This window comes from Solenopsis invicta, chromosome 14, assembly GCF_016802725.1.
Source record: "Solenopsis invicta isolate M01_SB chromosome 14, UNIL_Sinv_3.0, whole genome shotgun sequence".
Lineage (NCBI taxonomy): Eukaryota > Metazoa > Arthropoda > Insecta > Hymenoptera > Formicidae > Solenopsis > Solenopsis invicta.
In genome coordinates this window covers 12,961,672-12,987,527 of record NC_052677.1, presented here as the reverse complement: position 1 = coordinate 12,987,527, position 25,856 = coordinate 12,961,672, and the positions used below count along the sequence as shown (strand labels likewise).

The following is a 25,856-nucleotide window of genomic DNA, read 5'->3' as shown; positions in this document are numbered from 1 at the left end:
ATACTTAAAGATCAACTTTTATAATTATTATCTTTTACAAAATAGGTACATTTTTTATCTTTTTAAAAATATTTTTATATTTAAATACCATTCTTATAGCTTAAATAATTATGTAATATTTCAAATGTGAAAAATATAAGCTGTGTAAATATTGTAATATGTGCAAAGCATATACATTATTGCATATTACAATTTTGCAATTTCCACTTTCAAGATAATTCTATTTTCATGATAATATTTTTCCCTCACTTATGTTTACATGTACTGACTTATTATTTGTCTCTGTGCCTTATAATTTTGAAACAGTACAGTTGCAATATTATTGCTGTGCATGAAATGTTGTCATTTCTCTTTAGTAATTTATATTTAAAAAATGAAAAATGTATACTATATTTTGAGAAAATTTTATTTTATTATTGCTACATGTTAATAATATATTTTAATATTCATTGCAGTGCCATATTTAGGATACTACGTTCAAGCGAATGCTTTTGAATGAAAGGATTAGATCAGAAAGAATGCTCCTAATTTAATGATGTTGATAAACATCTGTGAATGAATAATTTACATATTATTTGAAACAAAATAGACATATTACACAGTGCATTACATAAGTAAACTTGTCAGTCTAAACTTGTAAGTTGTGACCAAATTTCATTATTTCTGTAATGGCACTCATTATTCACAAAAGTGCCTAAGCAGTTAAAAAATGAGAAAATGTCTATGGTATTCACGTCCTATATTTACATTACATATATCCTAACTAAATAAAAGTTTTATTTCAACATATCTCTACGAATCTTCTGCAAGATGAAAAGAAAACTCTCCGTAGCTCTACTTGAAACCTACAATCTCGCGGTGAGTGTAGTAATGAGTTTAATAAGCCTAACTATCACTTGGGTTAGTAGAATGCCATTACATGAATGCAGTCTTCAGGTAGAATGCAGAAAATGAATCCGATAATGTGCAAAACATTTGTATAAAAGCAACTGTCATGTTCAACCGTTAGCATACGCGAAATGCTTATGCTACCATCAAAATGGGTAAGTAATCTTAACATTATTATCTCTTTATTCGTTTTTATTTCAGCACTGCAATACGTTATAATTTTTAGGTAATATACATCTTATTGGTGATCAATTGCACTGGCGCACGCTGGTCGCGTGTCAGCCGTCAAGCAGGATATTCCTATCAGCGACCCAGTGTATCATTCTCGTTACCAACGGAAAGAAATAATCAACAAGGATATCCAAGTTCTCAACCTAGTTATTCCTACCCTGCACCACCACCCCCTCCTCCTCCACCTAGTTATTCTTATCCTGCACCACCGCCACCACCATCCTCCTCCCTCACCACCACCACCTCCTCCTCCTCCTCCTTCACCGAGTTATTCCTATCCCTGCACCACCACCCCCTCCTCCTCCACCTAGTTATTCTTATCCTGCACCACCGCGCATCATTCTCGTTACCAACGGAAAGAAATAATCAACAAGGATATCCAAGTTCTCAACCTAGTTATTCCTACCCTGCACCACCACCCCCTCCTCCTCCACCTAGTTATTCTTATCCTGCACCACCGCCACCCCCTCCACCGCCCCCTCCACCCCCTCCACCGCCCCCTCCACCCCCTCCACCACCTCCTCAATATATACCACCCCCTTCACCACCTCCTCCACCACCACCACCTCCTCCACCACCGCCACCACCACCCCCACCACCACCTCCACCACCACCACCACCACCTCCTCCACCACCACCTCCTCCTCCTCAATATATACCACCCCCTTCACCACCACCACCACCTCCTCCTCCCCCTATATATATACCATCTCCTTCACCTCCCCCTCCACCACCACCCCCTCCTCCACCACCTCCCCTATATATATACCATCTCCTTCACCTCCCCCTCCACCACCACCCCCTCCTCCACCACCTCCCCCTATATATATACCATCTCCTTCACCTCCCCCTCCACCACCACCACCACCCCCTCCTCCACCACCACCCCCTCCTCCACCACCTCCCCCGCCCCCAGCAACTCCACCACCACCACCACCACCACCACCACCACCACCACCACCACCACCACCACCACCACCACCTAAATATATACCACCTCCTTCGCCGCCACCACTCCCTCCTTCTCCTCCTCCTCGGCCACCGCCGCCACCTCCTACACGTCGTACATATCTACCTCCACCTCAGCCACAACCATCTCCACGACCTGTACGCCCGCCTGCTACATATCTACCTCCGTATAATAATCGACAACCAGGTGTATCAACACCCGCACCTACTTATTTACCACCGTATGGACAACGAGGAACGACCGCTCAAGTATCTGCTACATCAAATGCAGGTGCTTCTTCATTTTTCCCCAGTTCTTCTGGTGGGCTTTCAGACCTTCCAACAACTGGTGTGATAAAGTTGAGCGGACCAGCTGATGGCTCAAGTTTCGCCTCAAGTACGGCCAGCGCTAGTGCGTCCAGCGGAACATTCACTGGGCAACAAAACTATCCAAGCCAATCTTCCGTCTTTATTCCTGCAGCCTCGACTACGAGTTATCCGTCTTCCACATCGGGATATCCCTCTGTAACGCCAGGCTATCCCTCGGCTACCCCAGGATATCCTTCGTCTACGCCTTCACTTCCCTCACCTACAGCAGGATATCGTTAGCTCTATGATTGGCTCTTGAAGATTTTTCGGTATTTATTGCTCATCAATGAAACAAATCAGTCATATATTTTAATATATTTTTATAATCAACAAAAAATCAATGATAAATCTATAATAAATATATACAAGCACACTGTTTCTTTCTCTTTCTCGTTGTAGCAAATAAAGTAAATTAATGGCCTATTTAATAAAACTTTCTCATATTTTAACAGTAAGTCGATTTAACAGTAAGACGATTGAGAACACTCACATGAATCTAACTAACGTTATTTCAACATTATTGAATGTTTTCAATTACAATACGTACAATTTGTTTTCTCGAAAATTAAATCATTTACATAGAACAAATTACATCTCATCTGCAACAATTCAATAAATATCAGAGATATCTTTAAGATAGTCCATCGCAATTTTCTGTAAACGTCTAACAAGCGAACGATTAATCATCTTAAATATATCTCACAATAATTCGCAGATTATATGCAGATCGTATTTCGCTAGGCGAGGAAGATATTGGGATGAGTTTCATCTCATACATATTGTAATCGATCTATTAGGAACGGTTGGCGATTCTTATTCGGTAAAAAACTACAAATCAACGTAAGATTAGACTATTAGATGCGATACGTCGGCAGTGTAGGCGGCGGGCGACAATCGAATGTCGTCGGAGCGGGAGATTGGCCGTTGTCTCAAGTCACTGTCACCGGGCCAGGCGCGACCCGGACTGCGCGAGCCCACGTTCGACCTGGCGATTGTGTCGACTGCCAGGCTAACCGTCGCGGGATCGTTTAGACCGTTACTCTGGATCCTTCGCTGCGTAACTATCGATGCCCGTAAGGTTTTCCGTTTCTGCTCAATTCGAAGCAATAAAATACAATAATTTATGGCAGAAGAGATCTGCCTATAATAATGTCGAATAATCGGAGTAATAACTTGATTACTATTATAATTTAATGTAATTAAATGAAATTACCTCGATCATTCCTCGCCATTTGTCAGCTGCGTGTCTCGCTAGCTCCATCTTCCTCTGTTTGCGTATTTGGTGTTTCTTGTATGCCATTTCGATTATAATTAAAGCGACTCCGCCACCGATACCGACACCGACAACGATGAATACTCCTGCCATGTTTTCTAGGCCGAGGGTGTTCGGCATTTTCTCAAATTGCTCGCATTGCTGTAGGTTACCATGTAAGATCCAAAGATTGTCAAGGCTCTCCATGAAACCACCTGCAAAAGGTGTTTTATTTTTTATTATATAAATTGTGTGTCATTAAATGTTTAATGTAAAATTAAATTATATAGTTCCTCAATATAATTCAATATTTAAAGTTTCATATTAACACTTCGCAAGAATTATATTGCAAAAATTGTTGTACGCTCACTTTCATGAAAGTCTAAGATCGCTAATGTCACAGCGTCCGCCCAAGGTGATCCTTTCTGCAAACCGATTCCATAACCCGAACGACCGAATAATTCGCCAGCCGTCACTAATTCGCAATCCTGGGCCGCTTCGAATTCCAGTCGCGAGCTATCCCAGATGAACGCCATTAATTTCCTGAAGAAATAAGAGCAATGTAATCACGTAATCAGTGATGCAACTACTCGTGCAAAATATATTAAATCATGACATGACTATTATATCGATAGAGATGTTTAAGCAATAGTTAAATAGTTTATTATTATTAGATTACACAGTAGATCACCCTGGTGAACTTTTTTTCAGAGCGAGTACTTTTATATAAATAAAAGCATTTTTCAAGAATACTTTAAGAATCTACACCTTAGAATTTGTTATTGTGTAAATTCTGAAATATTTTAAGATTTTCAAGATTTCTTATTCTCTGTAAACAATGCTTTAAATCTTTTCAGGTTTATAAGATTTTTCATCAGAAATTATAAAATAAAATCTAGAAGTTTTAGGATTCACATATATGAACAATTCTAAGAGGAAGACTTTCTCAATATTTGTGAGTTTCTGAAAAGTTATAAAATTATAGAACATAATACAGAAGTTCTGAAAATTATGGAAAATTCTGATAAAAACATTTTACCAGAGCGCATGCCTTGATTATTTCATACATATGAAACCGAAGATATTTGAAGAATAATGAAATTTAAAAATAGTCAATATGCATTTTATATCTAAGGCATTGCATTTAAGTGGAAAATTAATGGTCCCATAAATCAAAGTGTATTGCTCACCCAATTTTAACGTCGCGAATCGCGTCTTCGGCAGTGTCGTAATTATTCGCCTCCATTGTACGATACATGTTGGACAATTCTACCTGGCGTCTGAAATACATGTCCACGGCGGATCCCTTCACCGTCGCGCACGTCAAATTCTCCATCGTGTTTCTAAGCTTTACAAACAAATGTCGCATATCAAATACATTCATTCTCGATGTATTGTTTTTCGGCAAGTAACGTAGCTAATCTTAGTTCTTACTCGAGCGTCGTTGATGCCAGTGAGCTTGGTTTTTGGTCGCTCCAAAACGAGGAACGCCGCCAAGTTGGCAGTGTACGATGCGACGATGATCATAGCGAATCCGGCCCATACCATTCCCAGTACGCGCGCGGAAAAACTCCGTGGAGTGCCTGCGAAATTTAATTGACAAAAAAAATTGAATTAACAGTTGAGTGATCTAAAGTGTAATACATGGAAATCAATTTCAAGAACGTCTCTTCTAAACATGAATTTTAAATTTCTAGCTCTTCCTCCAAGTGTGCGATGCGATGATTAAATGAACGAAAAGAGGATGAAAGAGCGGCACCTTACCTTCTCCTATGCCGCTGTTCAGTAATACACCCCAAGCGAACCAGATAGCACTGGACAGATTGAGGGCGTCTTCCTCGGTGCCATCGGTGTTGGCCAGTCTAAATCTGCCGAAGGGTGAAAAACGATCAAGAAGGTACAGAACAAGCGCTACCACGTGCACCGATACCATCACGAGGATCCAAAGAGTATTGCTGAATGGTTGTAAGAAAGAGACCAAAGTGGACGATCTCGAAGGCTGAACACAAAAAAAATATACATATTTATTTTCGCATAGAACGTAATCGCGACAATTTTTATTTTAGAATTGCAGAATTAAGGAGAGGCGCGTACCTTTTTCTCGAGGATAGTGATGCCCTGATACTTGAATGGCTTGCTGAATTCGATGAACTCGGCACGTTCAGGATTGATCGTCAACGGTGCGACGATCATGTCTGCCCGTTCGTTGACTATCTCGCCAATAAGACCCGTCCATTCCTTTTTCCCTCCGACTTTTGATGTCAAAACGCAAGCAAGGAAAACACAAGGTGAGAATTATTCCAATTATTAATTCTTCGATACCTAAGAACTAATTTGAAAATCATGAATAGAATCCGGATTCTTTGAACATTTATGTTATCTTTTCCTTTAAAAAATTAATACTTTGTATTTATAATTTTCTAATAATCTTATTTACCCGAAGTGTTTTTAATCACGTAGCTGCCAAACTGACCATCTGGCGACAAGGCTAGACTGTATGTAAAGTTAATCGTTTTTGCGAGCTCCTTTAATAAATCCACGCAGTATCCTTTGCAACAAAACAATCGACTGTCTGTTGAAAAGAAGAAGCGAATTACATTCGATTATATTTTCTAAGTAGTTTCGAATGCTATTATATCTAACGTTAATTTTTTCTCAACGGAAACTAAACTGTCGAACTAATTCAACTTAAACTAAACTCCGATTAAATTAATCGGCAGAATTGCTTGCAATAGTAATTTTTAACTCGTCTCTAATCTTTCTCTCTATTTGTTAAACAAAAAATGAATAATTCTCGTTAAACTAATAAAATAGCAGAGATGTTACTTGATAAGAGTTAATCAGAGTTTAGTTGAAATCAAGCCTATTTTAACGAAAGATTAATTTGTATTAAATTAATTTTCTTATTAGACTTTATCTATTGCATTTTTATTTACTAACAACGCACCGTCCGTCATGTTGAAGTGCGGACACGCGATCTCATCAGGTAAACACTTAGCATCATCGCTGTCGGGTAATTCGCGTACGTAGACGAACGGCTTTTCCTCAATCGTCAGCACTTTGAGATGCGTGGGTATCATAAAACCCTCGGGTTTGATCTTCAACCGACCCGGCCATATGATATTGGATTCGTTCACTCGCAGCTTCATCTTTGTACCATTCTATCCAGTAACAAAGAAACATTAGAAAGGGTTGTTCCGCGGTTCAACGCAAGAGCATAATATTTTACATAGAATGCAATTAGCCTGTTGCATAAATGTTCGTGCAGTACTCGGTAATCTTTTTACTTATCTCGAATTGTTTACTTACAGCAGGATAAAAGTACTGGCCAACGGACACCTGCGTTTTGTTATTGTCCAAACCCGTATACTGGATGTTGATTATGTCATACTCGGCGTATATGCGATCCCCGTTATCATCGAACGCCACTCGACCCGTTGAACCATGCGGTAACACTTGCTTGCGAATATACCTGAGGAGGCAGTAACGAAGCACAAGGGCAATAAGAACTTCCGTTACATTAACAGAGATTTATAGAAGAAAAGCAGTTTCTCGGAGAATAAGAGAAGATAACGTGATCATACTGGAAAAGGCTCTTGCCGGTTTCCCATATGGAGCCCGAATCGCTGCAGTCTTTCGGCGCCTCGGTGATCTTCTCCGTCTGATTCATCGTTCGCAACGCGGACACAAGGACGTATCTAAACAGTACGCAGAGAAACAAATATGGAGAAGACAAATTTTGACAAAGAATGATTCGAAGTTTCTTTGAGGTAAGACTTACTAGCTCGCAAAAGAAATTCTTAAAAGAAATGGGCTCGGAAAAGGATCTTAGATAAACTGAAGGCAGACATGCAACGCAGTGGATCGACCAAGTATCAAGTGAATGTAAATCTCGGCCCTTTTGAAAAAAATGTTAATCTTCTTACAGTATATCAACACTGGCAGATACGCAGAGAATCATATATTGTTGGAAAGGTAATAAAAACTATAAATGCAGTAAAAAAACATTGGATATTTTCCAGATTAGTCACAAACGGTTTTTTTTCAATAAACAGTTTTTCATATTATTTGCCAGTGTTGACACATAAAAAGAGCGAAGCCAAAAAGGATCAATACTTTGGCATTGACCGAATAAATATACTGACAGGCTATCGCTTATATGCGATTTTTCCTGGGTAGCGTTGATCAGCTTCAATCCCAGCAAGCCGTCCGGCGCATTTGACGCGTCTAAAGCCTGTTCGGTGACGATCCACACGTAACCGGCGCCGGTCATGTTTAGATTGGCGGCGTCGTTGAAGATCACTTCGGCGTCCTTCTTCCTATTAAATGTCCAAAGAAGTTTATTTAACAAATGTCTCACTCGAGGTTCACATGTAAGATATTAAATAATTGACAAAATTATGGAATAACGTTATTATTAATAGAGTGTCTGGTTAAAGAGCATTGTTTCTTGTATTTGTTATCTTAGAATAGAAATTCGTACTTGTTTTTCATTTTTCCGCAATTCTTGAAATTCGCGAACATCGACGGATACTTACGAAGCATACATAAGGTAGACTCTCGCCTGTGCGCCTTTCATGTCCCTCAATTGCTCGTCGAAGTTGTGTAATCCCTGTTCAAATTCGATGACTGATTCGACCTGAAATAGTAGGCGTATTAATAGGAAATTCTTCTATTTTACTTATATAATTCAACTGTATAAATTATAATATAATTAATAGATAATCGTAAAATTAATGATATTAATAACACGACAAAAAATACGAACTAATATACAACATACTTGTACTTTGATTTCTATGTCATCCTCCAAATTCTGCGACGTCGTCTGGAAACGCCCGAGGAGCGCGCGGCCATCCGTGTCGGAGCTATGGATGAAGATAATCTTCATGTAGTTGAAGTGCTTTAGCAGTTCTACCCAAACATCCGCTTGATGAGAATACGGCGGTACAGTGCGCAAAAATGAGACATGGATGTTCTGGAAAAGTATTGGATTTAATTATCAATCGACATCATTAATCGAACATAATGTAAAGCCAATCGCTTTACATTTAAACAATATAAAAGGTGCGCTTAGTAATGCAATTAATTTTTTAATTTGTTAAATTGATTTTCTTAAAATTTTCTCTTAGATTGCAAGTTTGCACAAAACTTAAATAAGAAAAATTTTAAACATACACAGAAGGAATCACTATTTTGCTAAAGTATATAAAAATTTAATTGGATATAGGTCTGAAAATAATTTTTGTTAGACCATCAAAATAATTACGTAAACTGTTCAAGCTGGTTGCCAGAATGTCGAGACTTTTTACATTGTTTATTATGCCTGGACGTCCTATGTAATTATTTTGATGGTACAACAAAATTATTTTCAGATCCGTATCCAACTAAATTTTTTAATGCTCCAGTAAAACAATCATTCCGTATACAGTTTAGTTTTATGCATTAATTAGCCTCAATTTTCGTATCGATTGTTAATTCTTGCAAATTATTTCTTTCACGATCCTGCGTACTTTATCCGAGAAGGCGGAGTCCCTGGATGATATGCCGATCACGGGGATATGATAAAAGCCGCTCGTATAGGAAACTGCTGCCGGCGACAAGTCGCCTATAAGCGGATGCGACACTACCACCGCGTACACCTGTTCGGCTATCAAAGATCTGCAGACACTCAATGCGGTTCTGATAGGGTTGGAGTCCATCTCGATTACTGTATGTTTGTATGTCACCCCTTTATTGACGTATTGGAAATCGAAATTGAGATGCTGAAATTGATATATATGTATATCATATATACATGTTGAATATATATTGAATATAACGTACAAGCATAAAACTGTCCTTAAGGATAAATTTAATAATTATATTAAATTTAATAATTAGTCAAGTTGTCATGTACATACATCATAAAAGAGAAATCATATAATATCATCGTACACTATTGTTATAAACATGTCATTAATCTTACATCGATTGTTTTCCGAAAGTGCTCTTTGCTGTCAGCATTGGAAAGGACACCACCGATATTGAAGAACCTTGGATTGTTATAATCTATCGTTCTGGCGAAAACGGATCCTAAACGCGGCGCATTGTGCAAAATGATGAAGATGAGTGACAGCACAGTTTTCACACGTAATTTCGTCATTGTCACCCTGTAAACAAATCCTCACAGTCAATAGTTTTTTGAGGATTAATATTGACATTTTATTAACGAGGTGAGCTAATTTATAGTTGTATATACTTTTCTTTTTAATTTAATATCTAATACATTTGTAATTTTAACGAAAGATTAATTTGTAAATTAATCTTCATTGCAGATTAAATTACTTTCATTGCTAGAATTAAGATTATAATGGTAAACAGTATTATCAATAATTAAACAAAAGACAATTATTTGGTAGAGTATCATTTCAGATCTTTTTTGATATATATTTTTAATTTAATAGTGATTGTGATTGCTATTTTTATAGTATAACATACCTATATAAATAAAAATAAATATTTAAGAATTTTTATTCTATAAATTGAATAAATTATAATATTGTTCGTTATAATTTAAGATTTTAGATATTTTTTACATTAGACGCCAGATTTCATTTTTGAAAATAAGTGTGTAGAGAGATTGTTTAATTATAAATTTATAATTTTTTTGCTACACACCTCATTTATTACTAAGAATTAAAGAATAATTAAATCATTGACGCGTTTGCATCGCTTTTAAAGGTAAACAGCCTCCGCCCATTTTCGTGATGAAAGTCATCGTATTTTCGCAATGTCAAACAAAACACTGCTTCAATCCCTGCTTTTCTATGTGTTTTATTTGACTTTGATAAAAATTTATGTTCAAAGTTCACATGTGTTAGTTTAATTTATACATTAATTTTTTTTGCGTTGTACGGAACACAAAATTCAAAAGTGATAATCGCTATTGTTGTCGAAAATTTCACTGCGGGCTTTAATCGTGGTTCACGTATCTTAAAAGGGAACTCAAACAACTTATACTCACGTATGATTTCTCACGCTTTATTATATGCACCCTATCTTATCTCCAGGTATCTCTGTCCACTGGAGCGAGACGGATCTCCAAGGATCCACTCGGAATCTACGATTATTTATTACATGTCAAAACCGGTCCACGCCCGAGGGAAGTGCACCTTGGTACAGCCCAAGCGCTAATGTCGAGCCTCGAGATAGAGCGCGAGCGCAAGGGGATGTAGTCGGAGCAAGTCGGAGATTTGTCATTGATCCAGTCGGATGCTGCGCGTAGAAGTTACCCCCGCCATGAGGTTTGATCGAGAAATCGCCAAATTCAAACGGGGCTGATCAAAACAGTCGCTGCAGTTCAACATTTATTTATACATACCGTTGCTCTCATTGTTGCTATTTTCCTACATTTACTATACAAAGTTTATCTTATAAGAGCAGTTTTGACATTATTAGCGGGAGATAAATTAACGAGACAAATTGATTCTCTTTCGACGAAGTGACCAAATGACATTAAATATAAAATTAGATTAAATAATGAAACAATCAAATATGTCACCGTTTCTTTCAATCTTATTCACGTGCAATTAAATTATAATGCGGCAATTTCGTGAAATGATTATCCCTGCGCAAACTTCTTCCACAATTGCAGTTAGCAGGTATAATTACAGCAATCGAGGGCGAACGGTGCACGCTAGATGACGTAATGACAAGCGAAGGCCGACGTCTAGGAGACAATCAGCTTAAACCGCAAAGCGAAGCGCACTTTCTAATGAGATTTTGGACGTAACGTTTTGCGAGCGATTAGCAATTTATTTTAGGTCGAGAAAATTCTAGGAAAGTCTCGTCGAAATACTAAATGAAACGTTTGATTAGCAATTTATTTTAGGACGATGATGTTCCAAGAAATTCTCGTCGAAATGTTAAATGATACGTTTTAGATGGCAGTATGTAAATTTTGCAATTATCAATGTAGTCGACCGCGATTTTCGGCTCTACAAAGTACTTATTACATTTCCGTCAATAACTATGAAACGATTGTTAATTCGATTACAAAGCGTCGCGTTTCAAAAGCTCCAATCCGCGAACGGTTCTATATAGTTCTCAGTCAGGTGATTAAATGGATCTCATTTTAGATCTGAATGTTTGAAATTATTATAGTTTGACTTGAATTTGTTTTTTTGATAATTTTTTGTATAAAACTTCTATACAACAGACTTTGATAATAAAACATTTAAAAAGTATCACATCAAAGTGACTAAATCAGAGTAATACGATTTTCTTATAAAAATACTTTTACTCCTCAAAATATCTTTCCCTCGAGACAGTTATGATTTATCCGCGATTACTAATATTTTATGTATACAAGATCTTAAAAGTAGTGATCTAGTATTCCCTCTTCCATCATAAAGTTTTGAATTTCTGCTAGACACCGAAATGTGTCTTTTTAGACGTAGACATATGACTGTGAAATCAGTTCTATAATCGAAGCAATTTCGATTTCCTTAATGCAATCAGACTTCATTTAGATGTCAAAACTAAGTGTCAAAACTTTATATTCAAATTATATTTCAAGTGTAGCGATTCGATTTTTTTTTTTCTCATTAGATTTGTTTGCATGAATTTGCATCAGGCATTTTGCGCGAATTGTCTTATTTAAATGAGTTTTTTTGTTTCAGAACAATCAAGTTTCATCCTAACATTTCTGCTGTTAATGTTCTATTCTACAAAATGCTTCAAATGTAGCGACTCGCCGTTCTCTCTCTCTCTTTATCAGAAGACTGCTTCGTAACAGTTCCATATTCATGTAACCCAGTTTCGTTCGTTCAAAAATGATGGCTCTTGTCTCATGTTCGCACGCGTGGTTTTTCCCCTGTCAGTACGTTCGCACGTGGGTCGCGAGTGATTTCCGCGAAGATGCCTTTGCGCGTCAGCGTCACCGACGTATCGATCCCACTGTAAATTTCCAGTTAGTAGCAACCCTCCACCAGTCTGCGTGCGCACCCTACTCGTGTTCACCCCGAGAGAGTCTCAGTCTGTATTACAAAGTCGGAAGAAGCAGGAAGAAGTTTGCTTTGGCAGCCAAACAGGAAGACGCTGATCGTTGACTGTTAATACATTTCTAATTTTCGAGTTCAAGTTTATCAAGCCCATCTTTGAAAATTAAATCAAGAAACACCGAGGCCCTCCTCACCGAGGAGCTTACGGTACAACCAAAGAGAAAGAAAGACACAAGGATTGTATTATCGTAACAGCGCCCCTACGACAGGTTGACATCGCGTCCAGATAAAAACAGATACCATTCTCCAGTCAGTGGAGAAGCAGACAAGAAGGTGAACACCAGGTGGTGAGAGAGAGAGAGAGAGAGAGAGAGCGAGCGAGAAAAGAGCTTGAAAAGTCGTCGGACGACCAGAGATCAATTCGAATAAATCACGCGCGACCAACAAAGCAACATAATCCAATGTATTACGGTCCCCCCGGTTCCGCCGAGGAAGCCGCCGAGGAAACATGTCGCTACCAAGGGAATGGAGCTTTCAGGACGCGTGTCGGGCGTCGAACCTGTTGGCCGACGCCGTCGACGTCGGCGTCCCTACGGCAACGTCTCAGGAGATGTCGGCTGTCAATGGCAGCAACCTCATCGATGAGAATATGAATGATCAGCCGGCGACTCAGCTGGGCTCGCTGTTCTCCATCCACTCGGCGCCGGTGTTCGATCTGAGCGGCAGCGTCGCCACCGGGGCGCCGTCACCGAAACGGCCGGCGTCCTTGGCGGTGCAGGCGACGGCGACGTCGACGCCAATCGTACCACCGCACCTGCAGAGCCCCGAGGGCACCGTCCTCGAGGACGAGGACAATGACAACCTGCTGACGATCTCCAGCCTCACTGCCCGGCCGCTCATCGCCAAATCCAGGGAGCTCAGGTCGGTGTCGGAGTGAATATTGTCGGGGGTGTTATTAATCAGGTATCGGGAAGCCGATTGTGTACGTGTTTGCTTGTTCGACAGTCCACACGCGTTTCATCCCCCTATCTTCATCGCGCCGCTGTTTATCACATTATGAGCTCTTGCATGCGAAACGTTTTGTCGTTTCCGTTTAACGATTCTCAAGTGATTTTTGATTATGGAAACGAAAAAACGTGTAGTTGAAAAATAAATGTAGTAGATCTCTCATAGTTGTATAAATCCTGTATTCTTTAAGGGATATAATGATGTAAACAGTCGAAAACTTGCGTTTTAGTTTCGCGCACGTTCAATTTTGTATGCTGATATCCATTTTCCTTACGATTCTTTTCTCACGTGTGCAATTTATTCTACAGGTTGTTTCTGTTTTGCAAACGAGAACTGCCATTTCGATCTTTCTTTGAACTTTCTCTCCAGTTTTCAAATATATCAAAAATTTCAAAAAGGAAAGAAGATAGAAAGATTGTCTCTTTGAATTTCGATGAGACGTATTGCCTAGCGTAGTCGCGGGCAGTTTCGCATTTCTTTCCTTTTATAATTTGCCAGCGTTTATTATTCGCTCGAATAACGGCTTTGATGCTGGCGCAGATCCGCCAGGTATACGGCCCCAAAAAGGAGAAAATCCCGGCAGAAGAACGAGAGCAGGAAACCACGGAACATCACGTACGTCCCGCTGGACGGCGGTTACGGTTGGGTGGTGGTGTTCGGCGCCTTTTTCGTGCAGTTCTGGGTGGCCGGGCTGGTCAAGTCCTACGGCGTCCTGTACGTCGAGGTCATGGAGACCTTCAAGGACTCATCCGCCTCGGTCGCGTCCTGGATACCAGCGATTCTGACGTGCCTATGTCTAGCGCTTGGTGAGTCGTTAGTTGTCGTCTTCATTTCGTTTAAGCTCTTTCGGCCACGCGACCTCCGTTTCTTTCGAAGAGAATGAGCGACGTTGTCGCCTGGCCTTGGTCATTGTATCGTCACTTTCGCGTTGATATAACATTTAATCGAGGCGCGCCAAATCGATATCTCGTTTCCGCAGCTCCGGTGACGAGTATGCTCTGCCAGAAGTACAGCTGTCGAACGGTGGTCTTTGTGGGTGGACTTTTCTGTGCTCTAGGACTTACAACTAGTTACTTTGCCACGCGATTGATACACCTCTTTTTTACATTTGGAGTGCTGACAGGTTTGCATTTGAACTTCAATCTTTTTATCTTGCTCTTTCGCTCGGTCGAACCTCGTTTCATCGAGCAGTTCCATATACATATATATTTTTTTTCTTCATATTTTATGGAGATACCAAAGAATGAAGGGTGTCCTTGCAGGTATCGGCGGTGGTTTGTCAACGACGCCTGGTATAATCCTGGTGTCGCAGTATTTCGACAAGCATCGCGCCCTGGCGAATGGGATCTGCGTGTCTGGCACTGCCGCGGGTAGTTTTGTATTCCCGCTTCTGATCGAATTTCTGGTGAAGGACTTCGGCTTTCACGGCACAATACTACTATTAGGCGGGTGTATGCTGCACGTATGCGTCAGTGCGACTCTGTATCGACCACTGGACGAAAATTATGTCCCTGAGGAAGACGTAACGGTGAAGAAGATCGAAAACGAACTGAAAGAACAGGTACAATCGAGTTATCAATTGATATATAGTTATATATATATTAACATATTAATATTATACATATACAAATAATACATATAATACTAATTGATTAATTATTAGTATTTATTATTACGTACATGTAGATTATATTTATATATCTTCCTTAAAACGATCGCAAAAATCCCAATTTTCATACAGGTAAATATACTCGGTCTCTGCAATAACAAGTAAATCAATATCGGCAGTAGAGCTGAATCAATGGCAATTTATAATTCATTGGCTACCTTTTTCACAGGAACAGGACAAGTCGAAGCAACAAAAATTAGAATTATTGTTCGCCAACGATCCGACTGCCCGACACAACATGCTGAACGAGCTGTTCCACCAGAACAGCGGCGTGGTGGCGGTCGAGCTGACCGACAGCGACGAGGAGAAGGACGTGATGGGCGAGGGTCTCCGTATGAAGCCCATTTCCAAGATTCGTAGCTCCAGTATTCTGCACAGCGTGGAGGATCTGTCGACGGACTCGACGTGTGTGTACAAGGCCGCCAGGACGTCGCTCAGGTCGTTGAAGTCGTCCGCGACGACGACGGGTCCGGAGCAACAGCAGCAGCAGCAACAGCCGCCGCCGTCGCCGCCGAACAGACTGCCGTCTTTGTCGCTGACAGCCTCGACAGACTCCAAGATCACGTTCATGCAGAGACTGACGCGCTACCTCGACTTATCGCTGTTGAAAAATCCGCAGTTCATCATGATGTGCATCTCTGTCAGCCTGATGTCCACTGGTAGCCCGTACATGCTGTACTACCTGCCAGCATATGTCCACGCCGCCGGCTACACGAAATCGGAGGCCGGCTACCTGGTGGCCATCTCCGCCGTTCTCGACCTGTGCGGTAGACTCGGCCTCGGCTGGCTCTCGGATCTCAAGTTGTTCGATCGGCGGAAAGGGTATATCGGCAGGTGAGCGATTACACTTACGTATCTCCAGAAAGAGGTTCCTGTTTTTAACCGGTAAAAAAAATGAGAGAAATAGATTTAAACTTTATGAAAATGTTACAGTAATTATCCTATAATTAAAGTATTACAAAATATAGTGAAACGCAGTTAGATAAACATTGATTAAAGATGATTACCAAATTATATGCTAAATAACATAAAAGAAGACAAATCTGATATTTACGAACCAAAAACATGATAGGACTATATAGATTTTTTTTTTACCTAATTCTATCGGATTTATTAAACAAGGTTTAGAACTTGATTTACGTATCGTAAGACGTTGGAGAAAAATATAATAAATTACGAAGACTGACGCCAGGAAACAAATATTCATGGAGCGTTTCTATTCGCTTCGTTGACAATGTTTCGAAATTACAAATCATCACGGATAGGGGATATTTCGAAGATATTTTCAAGAGTAACTATTGAATTATTAAGCATTCTCTTTTCTTTCATCGTGTACAGCGTGGTGGGTGCTGGCGTGGCGGTCCTGGCGATCCCGATGGCTCACTCCTTCTACGTGCTGGCGTGTTCCGTCGGCATGTACGGATTGTGCCTAGGCTGTTGGTTCCTCCTAGTTCCCGTCCTGCTCGCTGATCAATACGGCACCGACAAGATATCGTCCAGTTACGGTCTCGTGAGGATGTTCCAGAGCTTCGGAGCAATCTCTATTCCGCCTCTCACAGGTACGCCACTCTCCCATCTCGGAACTATGGGTCACAATCATCTCTCAAAGGCATCAAATGCCCTTTAATTCGCGGGTCGAGAGCGGACGCCCTTTTTCCTTTTTCTTCCCTTTAATTTAAATTCATCAACCGTCCTGTGACCATGGAAAAATACACGCGCACTTCAGAAACAGCAGGGAAAATATTGAGCACGTGTTACACTAGATTATATATTGCGTTAATTATCCATATGATTACGCGCGCGCGCGTCTACAAGTGTGGAGATAAAAATATAAAGGCTGCACGTGCACACGCACACACATATACGTGTTTACAAGCACCGCTAAGTCTTGTCAGAGTCGCTCTTTGTTCAACACTTTTTTTTTTTAATAAATAAATAACCGATGTGTAAATAATACAAAATAATTATTTTCTTAGTTTCTGATCATCGAACGAGATCTTACGTCTAACAATTTTTTATGAATTTTATACATTTTGTTTTTGTGCTTTTAAATCGCGTTAATAATTGTTTTTTTTTTTGCAAAATTGTCTTTGAAGATTATCGCTTACATTTTCTCAAATTATTTCTTTAGATTTTCTGTCCTGTCCATTTTTTTATTTAAACTATGATATTTGTAATTTTACTCTTCCTTATCTTAATAAACTTGTAGCTGTACTTATAACTGTAACTGTAGATACCAAATTTTGCACAAATTAGTTAAGATATCTATATTCCGTCATCTGAAGTGTGTGTGTTATGTAAATTCTACATATTCATATATATTTAAATTTATAAAAATTATTTTATTTTTTAATTTAATTTTTTTCTATTGAAATTGATGCATTTATTTATTACCTTCATACGATGTTCTGTTTTCTAAAGATACAACCAGAGAAAATTTTTTATATTTCTAATTAATTCTTATGAACTTATATAACTGCTATTTATACTGATTGTGTAATAATTGATAATATCGTTCCAGGTTACCTCCGCGATGTAACTGGAAGTTACAATGTGTGTTTTCTGTGTATGGGTACGTGTATGGTCATAGGAGGTTTACCTCTACTTTTGGTTTTCAACGAGAACCAAACGAATCCAACAAAGCTGCCCGTGAACACCGAGAATAACAATCGTCAGGATGACACTACCGTGAAAGGGTAAATTATTTTGAAAAAAATGTGATCGTTGACTATAAAGTAATTTAATGTGTAATAGGAAAATAAATAAATCGTAAAAGTTGTCACAAAAAAAGAAACTATTATGAACGCTTATTAAACATTTCCACTGATTGACTCCCTGCCACATTTTATATCGCGATAGAACACCTTTAATCAATTAGAAAAAGATTTAATTATATTAATATAGGTCAGAAATTGACATATTCACATTTCATGTTTATCTACTTCATATATCATAATTCTCAAATTATTCTTAAAATTCTCAGTGCATTTCAATGTTTCGAACACGTTTCGTAAAATATTATCTTTCAAATAAATTTAAATATCATTCAGCTTTAAATAACATATGATTCACGAATGTGTAAACAAGTGCACATGAGTCACATATCCTACAGTGTTCGAGTTAAATAAAGTCTTCAAGAAGTATCCTATTTTTATTATTTACATTTTACTAGTTATATACAAAATCTCTTATTAATTCACTATTCTTAATATGTGAACATCATTTATGTATATATTTATAAATGAAAGGGTGACATTACTACATAGAAAAGTAATTGATATTTTGAATGGGTATGCATATTTAAAAAACGACGATGAATAATCTATAATGTAATTTTTTACAATATACATATATAAATGTCTTAAAACTAGATATTTACATGCTGAGTTGACTTTTACGTATTTTTTATATATATATATATATATATATATATATATATATATATATATATATATATATATATGATTGCTATGAGTAATCTTGGAAGATTTTGTTTGTTAAAAAGGTAAAGTCTGTATCTGTATTCGAAGCGCTACATATGGCAGTCCGATTATAAGTCTGATGCTACGTTTATCAGGAATATTAACCAGACCTCTCTGTCAAAATTCTAAGAATAAATTTTTATATTAATAATTGAGAATAATACACACGCACACACACACACACACACATACACATACATACACATACATACACACACATACAACAGGGCTTCTACTTAACACTAAACATGAATACAAATAGTATGCATAATCTAGAGTTACATATCTGTATGCAGAAGCTTCGACATAACATCACAACTCTCAATCACAATGAAAAAATAATCCGTATAAGGGTGCTTACGAAAAGTTACATCAATACGGAGACTTTTATGGCAGTTATTTCTGTATATAGAGACTAAAGTCGATGTAAAGTTCGACGCGGTAACTTTAATGTTCGATATTATAGAAGATCGATGCACGCGGTGCATCATACTGCACAATTCCATTTGTATCTCACCATAATTGTGCCATAATTGTACCATAATAAAATAATCACGTCGGACTAATGGTCATTGAGATCGTCAAAGAGAGATATATGTATCTACATTTACTGCAGATTTCACGTAGGCTTCCAAGCCACCACTCTCATCTTGTTGTTCAGTTCTTGCAATATCAGAGAACAGGTGAGCTGCTTCTCCGGAGATAATCCATTGATCCCGTCCATTTCATCGTCATCGTCACCCATACCACTGTTACTACCACTTTTGCCCTTTCCCTTTCCTTTCCGTTTTTTCTTCTTATTCAACTGTCGACAATCAATATCGCTTGCGTTGTCTGTAGTCCGTCTGATCTAAAAGAATAAAATAGCTTTTGTATGCATCAAAAACCTTGAATGTGCTCTCAAAAAATTATTATACAATATTAATGCAACTGTAAGACTGTAAAATGTATAATACATTAAAAATCATAGAAATATATTTTCTAGTATTATTTTTCTGGTCTAATTTAAGAGCTGGGTTTCAAGATCAATAAATATGCAGCATGCAATTCGAAGAAATATATATAAAATATATATAAAATCACTCTTGAAATAATTATTTAAGCACTAAGATTCATTTTTATGGTATGTTAGTAATTTCTTGATTTTAAATGTGTTATACAATATTATATATTAAATATTAAATATATAAAATTATATAAATGTTTTGTGTGCAACAATAAAAACTAAAACTGTGATCTAAAAATAGAAATCTATATTATTAATATTAAAGAAATATTTTTTGTTCTACCTTGGCACTTTTTTTCATCTGTTTGTCATATTCCAAAGCATCATAATAATTTGGCTTCTCGCGTTTAATACGATTTGTTCTTCTCGTTTTCATCACTCCACCTTCAGGGCTGGGTGGACTTTTAATGGAGTTGCGGCGTGCATTGAAAAAGGAGTGTCCACAGGGACAAGCTTTGCATGCGACAGGTACCTTATTACAATAAAAGCAATCAAATTTGTTATAGTAATGCTCTTGATTTGGTATGCAATTTACATACACTTAATACATATTGGCAAAAATAAATATAAAATATTACACATTAGGAAATTTATGAAATCCTAAAAATAATGTATTATTAATAAAATTATACATATATATATATAAAATAATGCATCGTAAACAAATATATAAGAATTTAATAACTGTTCCCTCAATTCAAGTAATAAATCAAATTTATACTATGCATTTGCCTACAAAAAATTATTATCCATATTTTATTCGATACTTTGCACATATTTACATTATTCATATTTTATTGTAAGAAAATTTAACAAAAAAAAATATATAAATTATCTACATTCAATAAATAGTCTAAATAATAGCTAATTCTATATGATAAATGTGTTGAACAATACATTATATAAATAAGACGTAACTTTATAAATATATGAAAAGCATTGTATATGTATGAGAATAATTATATAAAAAAAATGTATGAATTATAATATACAACAGAAATATGCATAAATACCTGCTGCTCGCATTTTGGGCATCCCTTGCTAATCGTTTTAGTCTTAGCCATGTTTCGAGCCGAGCTGTTCCAACGATACAGAGATTATTTCCGATTAGGAAATGTAAACATGACAATCGTAACAAAGAAACAAGCAATTATGGCTTTTTGATGCGCGCACTCAGCGCCACTTCAATCAACAATGCCGAAAACTCCGTAGATAATTAAACGGCCATAAATTTTCGATGTCGGTAATCATAGCGCGCGGAATCATAGCGCGCGGTCGATAATTACCGATCGGTAAAACAGCAAGCGCTTTTATCGACTTTTTAAATATAATTATAAAATATAATTTAAAAAACACAAACATCACAAACTGTGATGTATGCTGCTCAATCCTTATATAATTTTCCGGATTGTGCCATAAATTTCAAAACAAGATTATGTCAATATATAGATTGTTTAAATTTTGTTTACAAATCTTTTTACAATTAATAAAGAGTGTAAATTTTGAATAGCATAATACAGAAACAAAGTAAGTTACAACATTGCTACATAATATATCTGATTGTAGTATTAATTATAATTTTTTTAATTTTTCATAAAATTTCTCATACTTTTTATAGGAATTGAAACATTTTTCAGAAAACTTTGAGAGAGTCTGCACCTTTTCTAAACTTCTTTATATACACGAATTCTCTGAAGTATTACATTTCTAAGATTTAATTCTCATTCTGCAATTTCTGATGAAATCTTACAAAATTTGAAAAAAATATTTCTTACAAATTGTAGAATGTACGAGAAATCGTAGAAATCTCAGAACATTTCAGAATTCACAAGTAGAAAAAAAAAATCTGTGAAAAGATGTAACCTTCCTCAGAAATTCCTGGAAAGTGCTCCAATTCGTACAAAAATTCTGAGAAATATTTTCACCTCGACAAGCCGTGGAACGAGGGGGGAAGAACCGGGACCTGGCCTGTCGATGGACCGTGAACGGGCAGCTTAGAAGGTTTAGTGGGGATTCGCGGCTGCTCTCGTAACCGGTGAACGTGCATTCTCGGTAGACACAATAAAACAACGAGAGGGACACGCGCGGTACCAGCGCGCGTTCTCGTTCTCTGCGCCAGTCTGCGCATGTGCCGTTAGACCTCGACCGAGCGGGGTGGTGCGGAGGCTCGAGGGGCCGGGGGATACAGGGGGATATCTCGGAATAGAGGAAGTGCTCTGCACTCTGCAGGCTCTCGCGATTGCTCGCGATTTCGACGTGACTGGACGGTGACCTCGTCGGAGAAACGGAGGAGGTGTATGTACCGTGCGTGCGTGCGCGCGAGCGAGCGAGTCACCACGTCGGAGTCGCCACATCTCGTTTCCGAGGAACACGTCGGCGTCGAGAGATGCGCGACGCGAGGGCAATAAAAACGTACTCGGCGGACCTCGATCGGTGAGACAGATCGTTGTTTACGTCCCACTCCGAGCGTGTGTACTCTCGCGGGATCGACCGCCATATAGGAAACCACCTTTTGCTCCTTCCGTGTGTGTTCTTCCATGTCCTTCCTCCTCCCGCGACAGGCCGAGGAGATACTTCCTATCGTTCGCGGATATCGCTCGAGTGGCGCAACGCTGTGCAGATTGCGAGATACCGTTCGACGAGAGGGAGGTGCTCGGTTATAAACGATCCTGAATACCCGGAGGAGAGAAGAGTAATACCATCGCCGCCGTTGCCGTCGACGAGACGCACGGCGCAGTGCAAAAGCGCGTCCGCCGAGAATCTGGGATTATATCCCTTCGGGGGATTCGCGGGCGACGCTTCTGAACCAAAACTGTGATGATGAGGGACCGTCCAGCAAGTACTTAATTCCTGTTACTGGACCGCTGGCCCAATTACAGTGCGGAACAGTGACTTTGATCATTTCGACTGCGGAGTGCGGACCACGGGCCGCTAGGTAGTCTCTGGAAGTTCGATACCCGACGAATTGTGAACGCATGGTACTGCTCCGAAACGGAAATCCAAAGGGGAACACGAAGACGTTGCGGGAGGACGAGGGAGGATTCGAATGCGGGCGGGTGGAGGCTGCCTGTCGCGATCAGATTTCCGCGGAAGCGCGCGCGTGGCGACGAAGATGTGACGCCGGCCGACGAGCGTTCCGCGACGTTTGAATAAAAAGAAGAAAAAAGGAAAAAAATGATACGCGCAGCGATTGTAGTTCTCGCCCTAATCTCCATCAGCGTATCCGCCTACGAGCATACCGCCGCGGATCAGTGCGACTGGTCCGGAAGGTTTGTATTTTTCACTGTAATCCAGTTTCTCTCTCTCTCTCTCTCTTTCTTGTTGTGTTTCGCTACTTTCACAAGTCAGTGCCGTAACGAGCCCGTGGTCGATGAGGGGACTGCACTGGCTCCAGCCAGAAACAAATCGCTTCAAAACTGCAACGTTGACGTCTCAGTTTTTTTTCTATTGTGTATTTTGTACAAAAGATTATCGTTTAATATATATATTATTTTTTGTAATTTATATAATTTTGTAAACATTGATTTAATAATAATTTATTAATATTTTATTAATATATTAGCATGTATATTTTTGTATTATATTTTTTTTATTAATATATAATTGATGGTGTAGAATGAAATCTGATTCAATACTCGATATAATTTCAGTTAAACATATTTTCAATTTTCAATTAGACATATGGCATGTATATGATATGTATATGACATATGGCAGTAATTCAAATTATTCTTCGTTTTCTCCAGAATTTCAAATACTTTATGATTTCTCTCTGTTTCATTAACATACATTTTTTAAAAACTGATGTATTAATTTTTATGCAAAAAACGTGCAATCTCTACAGCCGAATTTGAAGTCCTTTTCGAGAAAAATGCAAATAATATTTGATGTTATTTAAAAATATAGGTAAAAACTGTTTTTTATTAATTTTAGGCACACATTAGGCTTTTTTATTTAAGACACGAAACGTCTTGCTTAACTACAGCTAATTGAAATGTAAACATATTTTATTATAGTGGCGGAGGCGAGGGCGGTGGTGTTCGACCGGTGTATCTTCGCTGCACCCGGGGAACAGTGCTGTGGCGCTATCCCCGTGACGCTCTGAGAGTGGTCCTCTCCTTCCCGGTCTCATTCTTGGAGAACAATTCTCTGGGTTACCTGGGTTTCCGTGCCTGCGTCAAGATTTCCGGGCCCGTGCGGGTCTTCCTCGAAGCTGGCGGCAAGCTCAGGCAACTCTATTCTCCGTCCGATGGCAAGCACGAGCTTTCGCACCGATGCTTCCGCTCGCAGAAACGCATGACCGCGCTCTACATGGAGGCGGAGGACGATTACTCCTTCAAAAGCGCCAAGGTCAAGCTGCAATATGACCTGGAACCGAATTCGGTGAAGGGGGGCACGCTACGCGTGCCGGACGAGGAAGAGGAATGCAGGCCCTGCACCATGGAGGAGCTCGCCAAGGCCTATTGTCAGAGCGACCTGGTCGCCAAGGGTACCGTCACTGCCGTCGAACAGAATCCCGAGATGGATACTGCCGAATTGATACTTAGGGCTACCAAGATTCTGCGCTATGTGGCCCAGGAAGCCGAGGTAAAACTGCAACGCGAGACAGGCTCATTTGCTCCAACAACATAACTTAAAAATTGTCATTTTTGTGTTGTCTACAAGTAAGAGGATATTCTGATATTTCAATGCATTAGGTTTTAATCATTCAAATTTTATATAATTTTTAAGTGCGATTTTAGTGTAGCAATTTGGTCTATTGATTACAAAGAAATAAAAGTATCATTAACTCTTTACTCATTGTCAGTAAGCCTAATCTTTGTAGCTGAACTTCATTTCTCATTTTTTTTCTCTAACGAGAAAAGAAAAGGAAGAAAGATGAACCGTGCAAGAAATTCAACTAAAAAGACTACGCTTGTTTTATTAAATTTAATATGTTTGTGTAAGTCCACAATTACAAAATAAAATGCTTGTTGACAGGGTAACGAAATTGACATAACATCTTTCAAGAAGAACGTACGCGTGAGAGTACCAATGGTGTGTGATGCGCGACACGGCCTTGGCGAATTTGTGATAATGGCCAAACGACGTCTTGGAGACCTCACCCTGGTATGCGCGCCTAGACTGGAGGCGTGGATGCAGATTGTACGTGAAATGGATAACGCGCCCTGCGTCCTTCACAGTTAGCCAATAACGATTTAAGGTGATGTTCGGAAAATCATAAAAAAATGTACACACGATGCGCAATAGATACAAGTACAGTCTTGCGTTACAAAATTGAGAATCAATGCAATTGTGCTGATAGAGTAATAGAAGCTGTATACAAAACTGCCGGTTCTGCCGTTTGTACGAGGATATACCTTGTATAGAGGGAATTCTTTGTATACATACCGCGTACTGTCAGATTGTCGATCTCCAAACTGTGATATTATTTGTTGTATTAAGAAGAACATGAAGGGTGCGCACGAAGAAACAGAAAGCACACTTGCCTTAATACTTGTTCTAGAAATTAAAAAAACCGTTATATATATATACATATATATATTATATACATAGAATATCCCAGGCAACGCTCACTTTCCCTTGAAAATTTTTCTTTCGCAATTCTCATTTCCTTCTTTTTTTTTTAACTTGAACTTAAAATGCTTCAATCATCGCTTGTGCCCTATCTCAGCATTATCCTGTTTCCATTTTATCAAGAATTTCAAGAATTCTCCTTTTGCCTTCAATCTCTTTGTTTTTCTTTCATTCATTAAAATTTAAATCCTTTCAGTTTTTCTGTAATTTAACCCACAATTACCCTTCATTTTTAGAATTGACAAAGAAGCAATATTCTTTATTAGCTATTGCCAAGAGAAAGTGTGCAGTGATTAGGATACTAGGTACATTGGAATTTTATTGGGCGAGTACATCAACTCGCTGCAGAGTTAAGCAATATTTTGTTTATATTGATTATGATTATAACAATTTTGTATAGATTTAATAAATAAAAGTATTTTATATAAATTTCAATATCAAA

The 25,856-nt window shown here is 38.6% G+C and overlaps 5 protein-coding genes across 5 annotated transcripts; 3 read left to right on the top strand and 2 right to left on the bottom strand.

Moving 5' to 3' along the window:
- The first annotated feature begins 143 nt into the window (after nt 1-143).
- LOC113004485 (formin-like protein 3) lies at nt 144-2,807 on the top strand. The gene is made up of 3 exons (XM_039457090.1): nt 144-1,043; nt 1,115-1,556; nt 2,036-2,807. The coding sequence occupies exons 1-3, from the start codon at nt 1,020-1,022 to the stop codon at nt 2,674-2,676; spliced, it is 1,107 nt and encodes a 368-aa protein (XP_039313024.1). The 5' UTR covers nt 144-1,019; the 3' UTR covers nt 2,677-2,807.
- Nucleotides 2,808-10,852, bottom strand: LOC105201093 (glutamate [NMDA] receptor subunit 1). Its single transcript, XM_011168963.3, has 17 exons — nt 10,695-10,852; nt 9,657-9,840; nt 9,202-9,453; nt 8,472-8,666; nt 8,227-8,327; nt 7,834-8,007; nt 7,273-7,386; nt 6,998-7,160; nt 6,636-6,849; nt 6,126-6,260; nt 5,783-5,940; nt 5,453-5,687; nt 5,123-5,271; nt 4,879-5,036; nt 4,059-4,231; nt 3,650-3,903; nt 2,808-3,525 (listed from the first exon to the last, which is right to left on the bottom strand). Exons 2-17 carry the CDS (start codon nt 9,831-9,833, stop codon nt 3,283-3,285), a joined length of 2,895 nt encoding a protein of 964 aa, XP_011167265.1. The 5' UTR covers nt 9,834-9,840; nt 10,695-10,852; the 3' UTR covers nt 2,808-3,282.
- LOC105201092 (monocarboxylate transporter 12) lies at nt 10,836-18,143 on the top strand. The gene is made up of 8 exons (XM_011168962.3): nt 10,836-10,974; nt 12,352-13,593; nt 14,221-14,486; nt 14,660-14,803; nt 14,943-15,241; nt 15,519-16,183; nt 16,688-16,908; nt 17,871-18,143. The coding sequence occupies exons 2-8, from the start codon at nt 13,181-13,183 to the stop codon at nt 18,047-18,049; spliced, it is 2,187 nt and encodes a 728-aa protein (XP_011167264.2). The 5' UTR covers nt 10,836-10,974; nt 12,352-13,180; the 3' UTR covers nt 18,050-18,143.
- Nucleotides 18,144-18,481: 338 nt separating this feature from the next.
- LOC105201121 (UPF0547 protein C16orf87-like) lies at nt 18,482-21,973 on the bottom strand. Its single transcript, XM_039457101.1, has 4 exons — nt 21,763-21,973; nt 20,851-20,914; nt 20,121-20,309; nt 18,482-19,681 (listed from the first exon to the last, which is right to left on the bottom strand). The coding sequence occupies exons 1-4, from the start codon at nt 21,963-21,965 to the stop codon at nt 19,451-19,453; spliced, it is 687 nt and encodes a 228-aa protein (XP_039313035.1). The 5' UTR covers nt 21,966-21,973; the 3' UTR covers nt 18,482-19,450.
- Nucleotides 21,974-22,060: 87 nt separating this feature from the next.
- LOC105201094 (meteorin-like protein) lies at nt 22,061-25,849 on the top strand. Its single transcript, XM_011168964.3, has 3 exons — nt 22,061-23,106; nt 23,854-24,424; nt 24,818-25,849. Exons 1-3 carry the CDS (start codon nt 23,012-23,014, stop codon nt 25,022-25,024), a joined length of 873 nt encoding a protein of 290 aa, XP_011167266.1. The 5' UTR covers nt 22,061-23,011; the 3' UTR covers nt 25,025-25,849.
- Nucleotides 25,850-25,856: the final 7 nt, after the last annotated feature.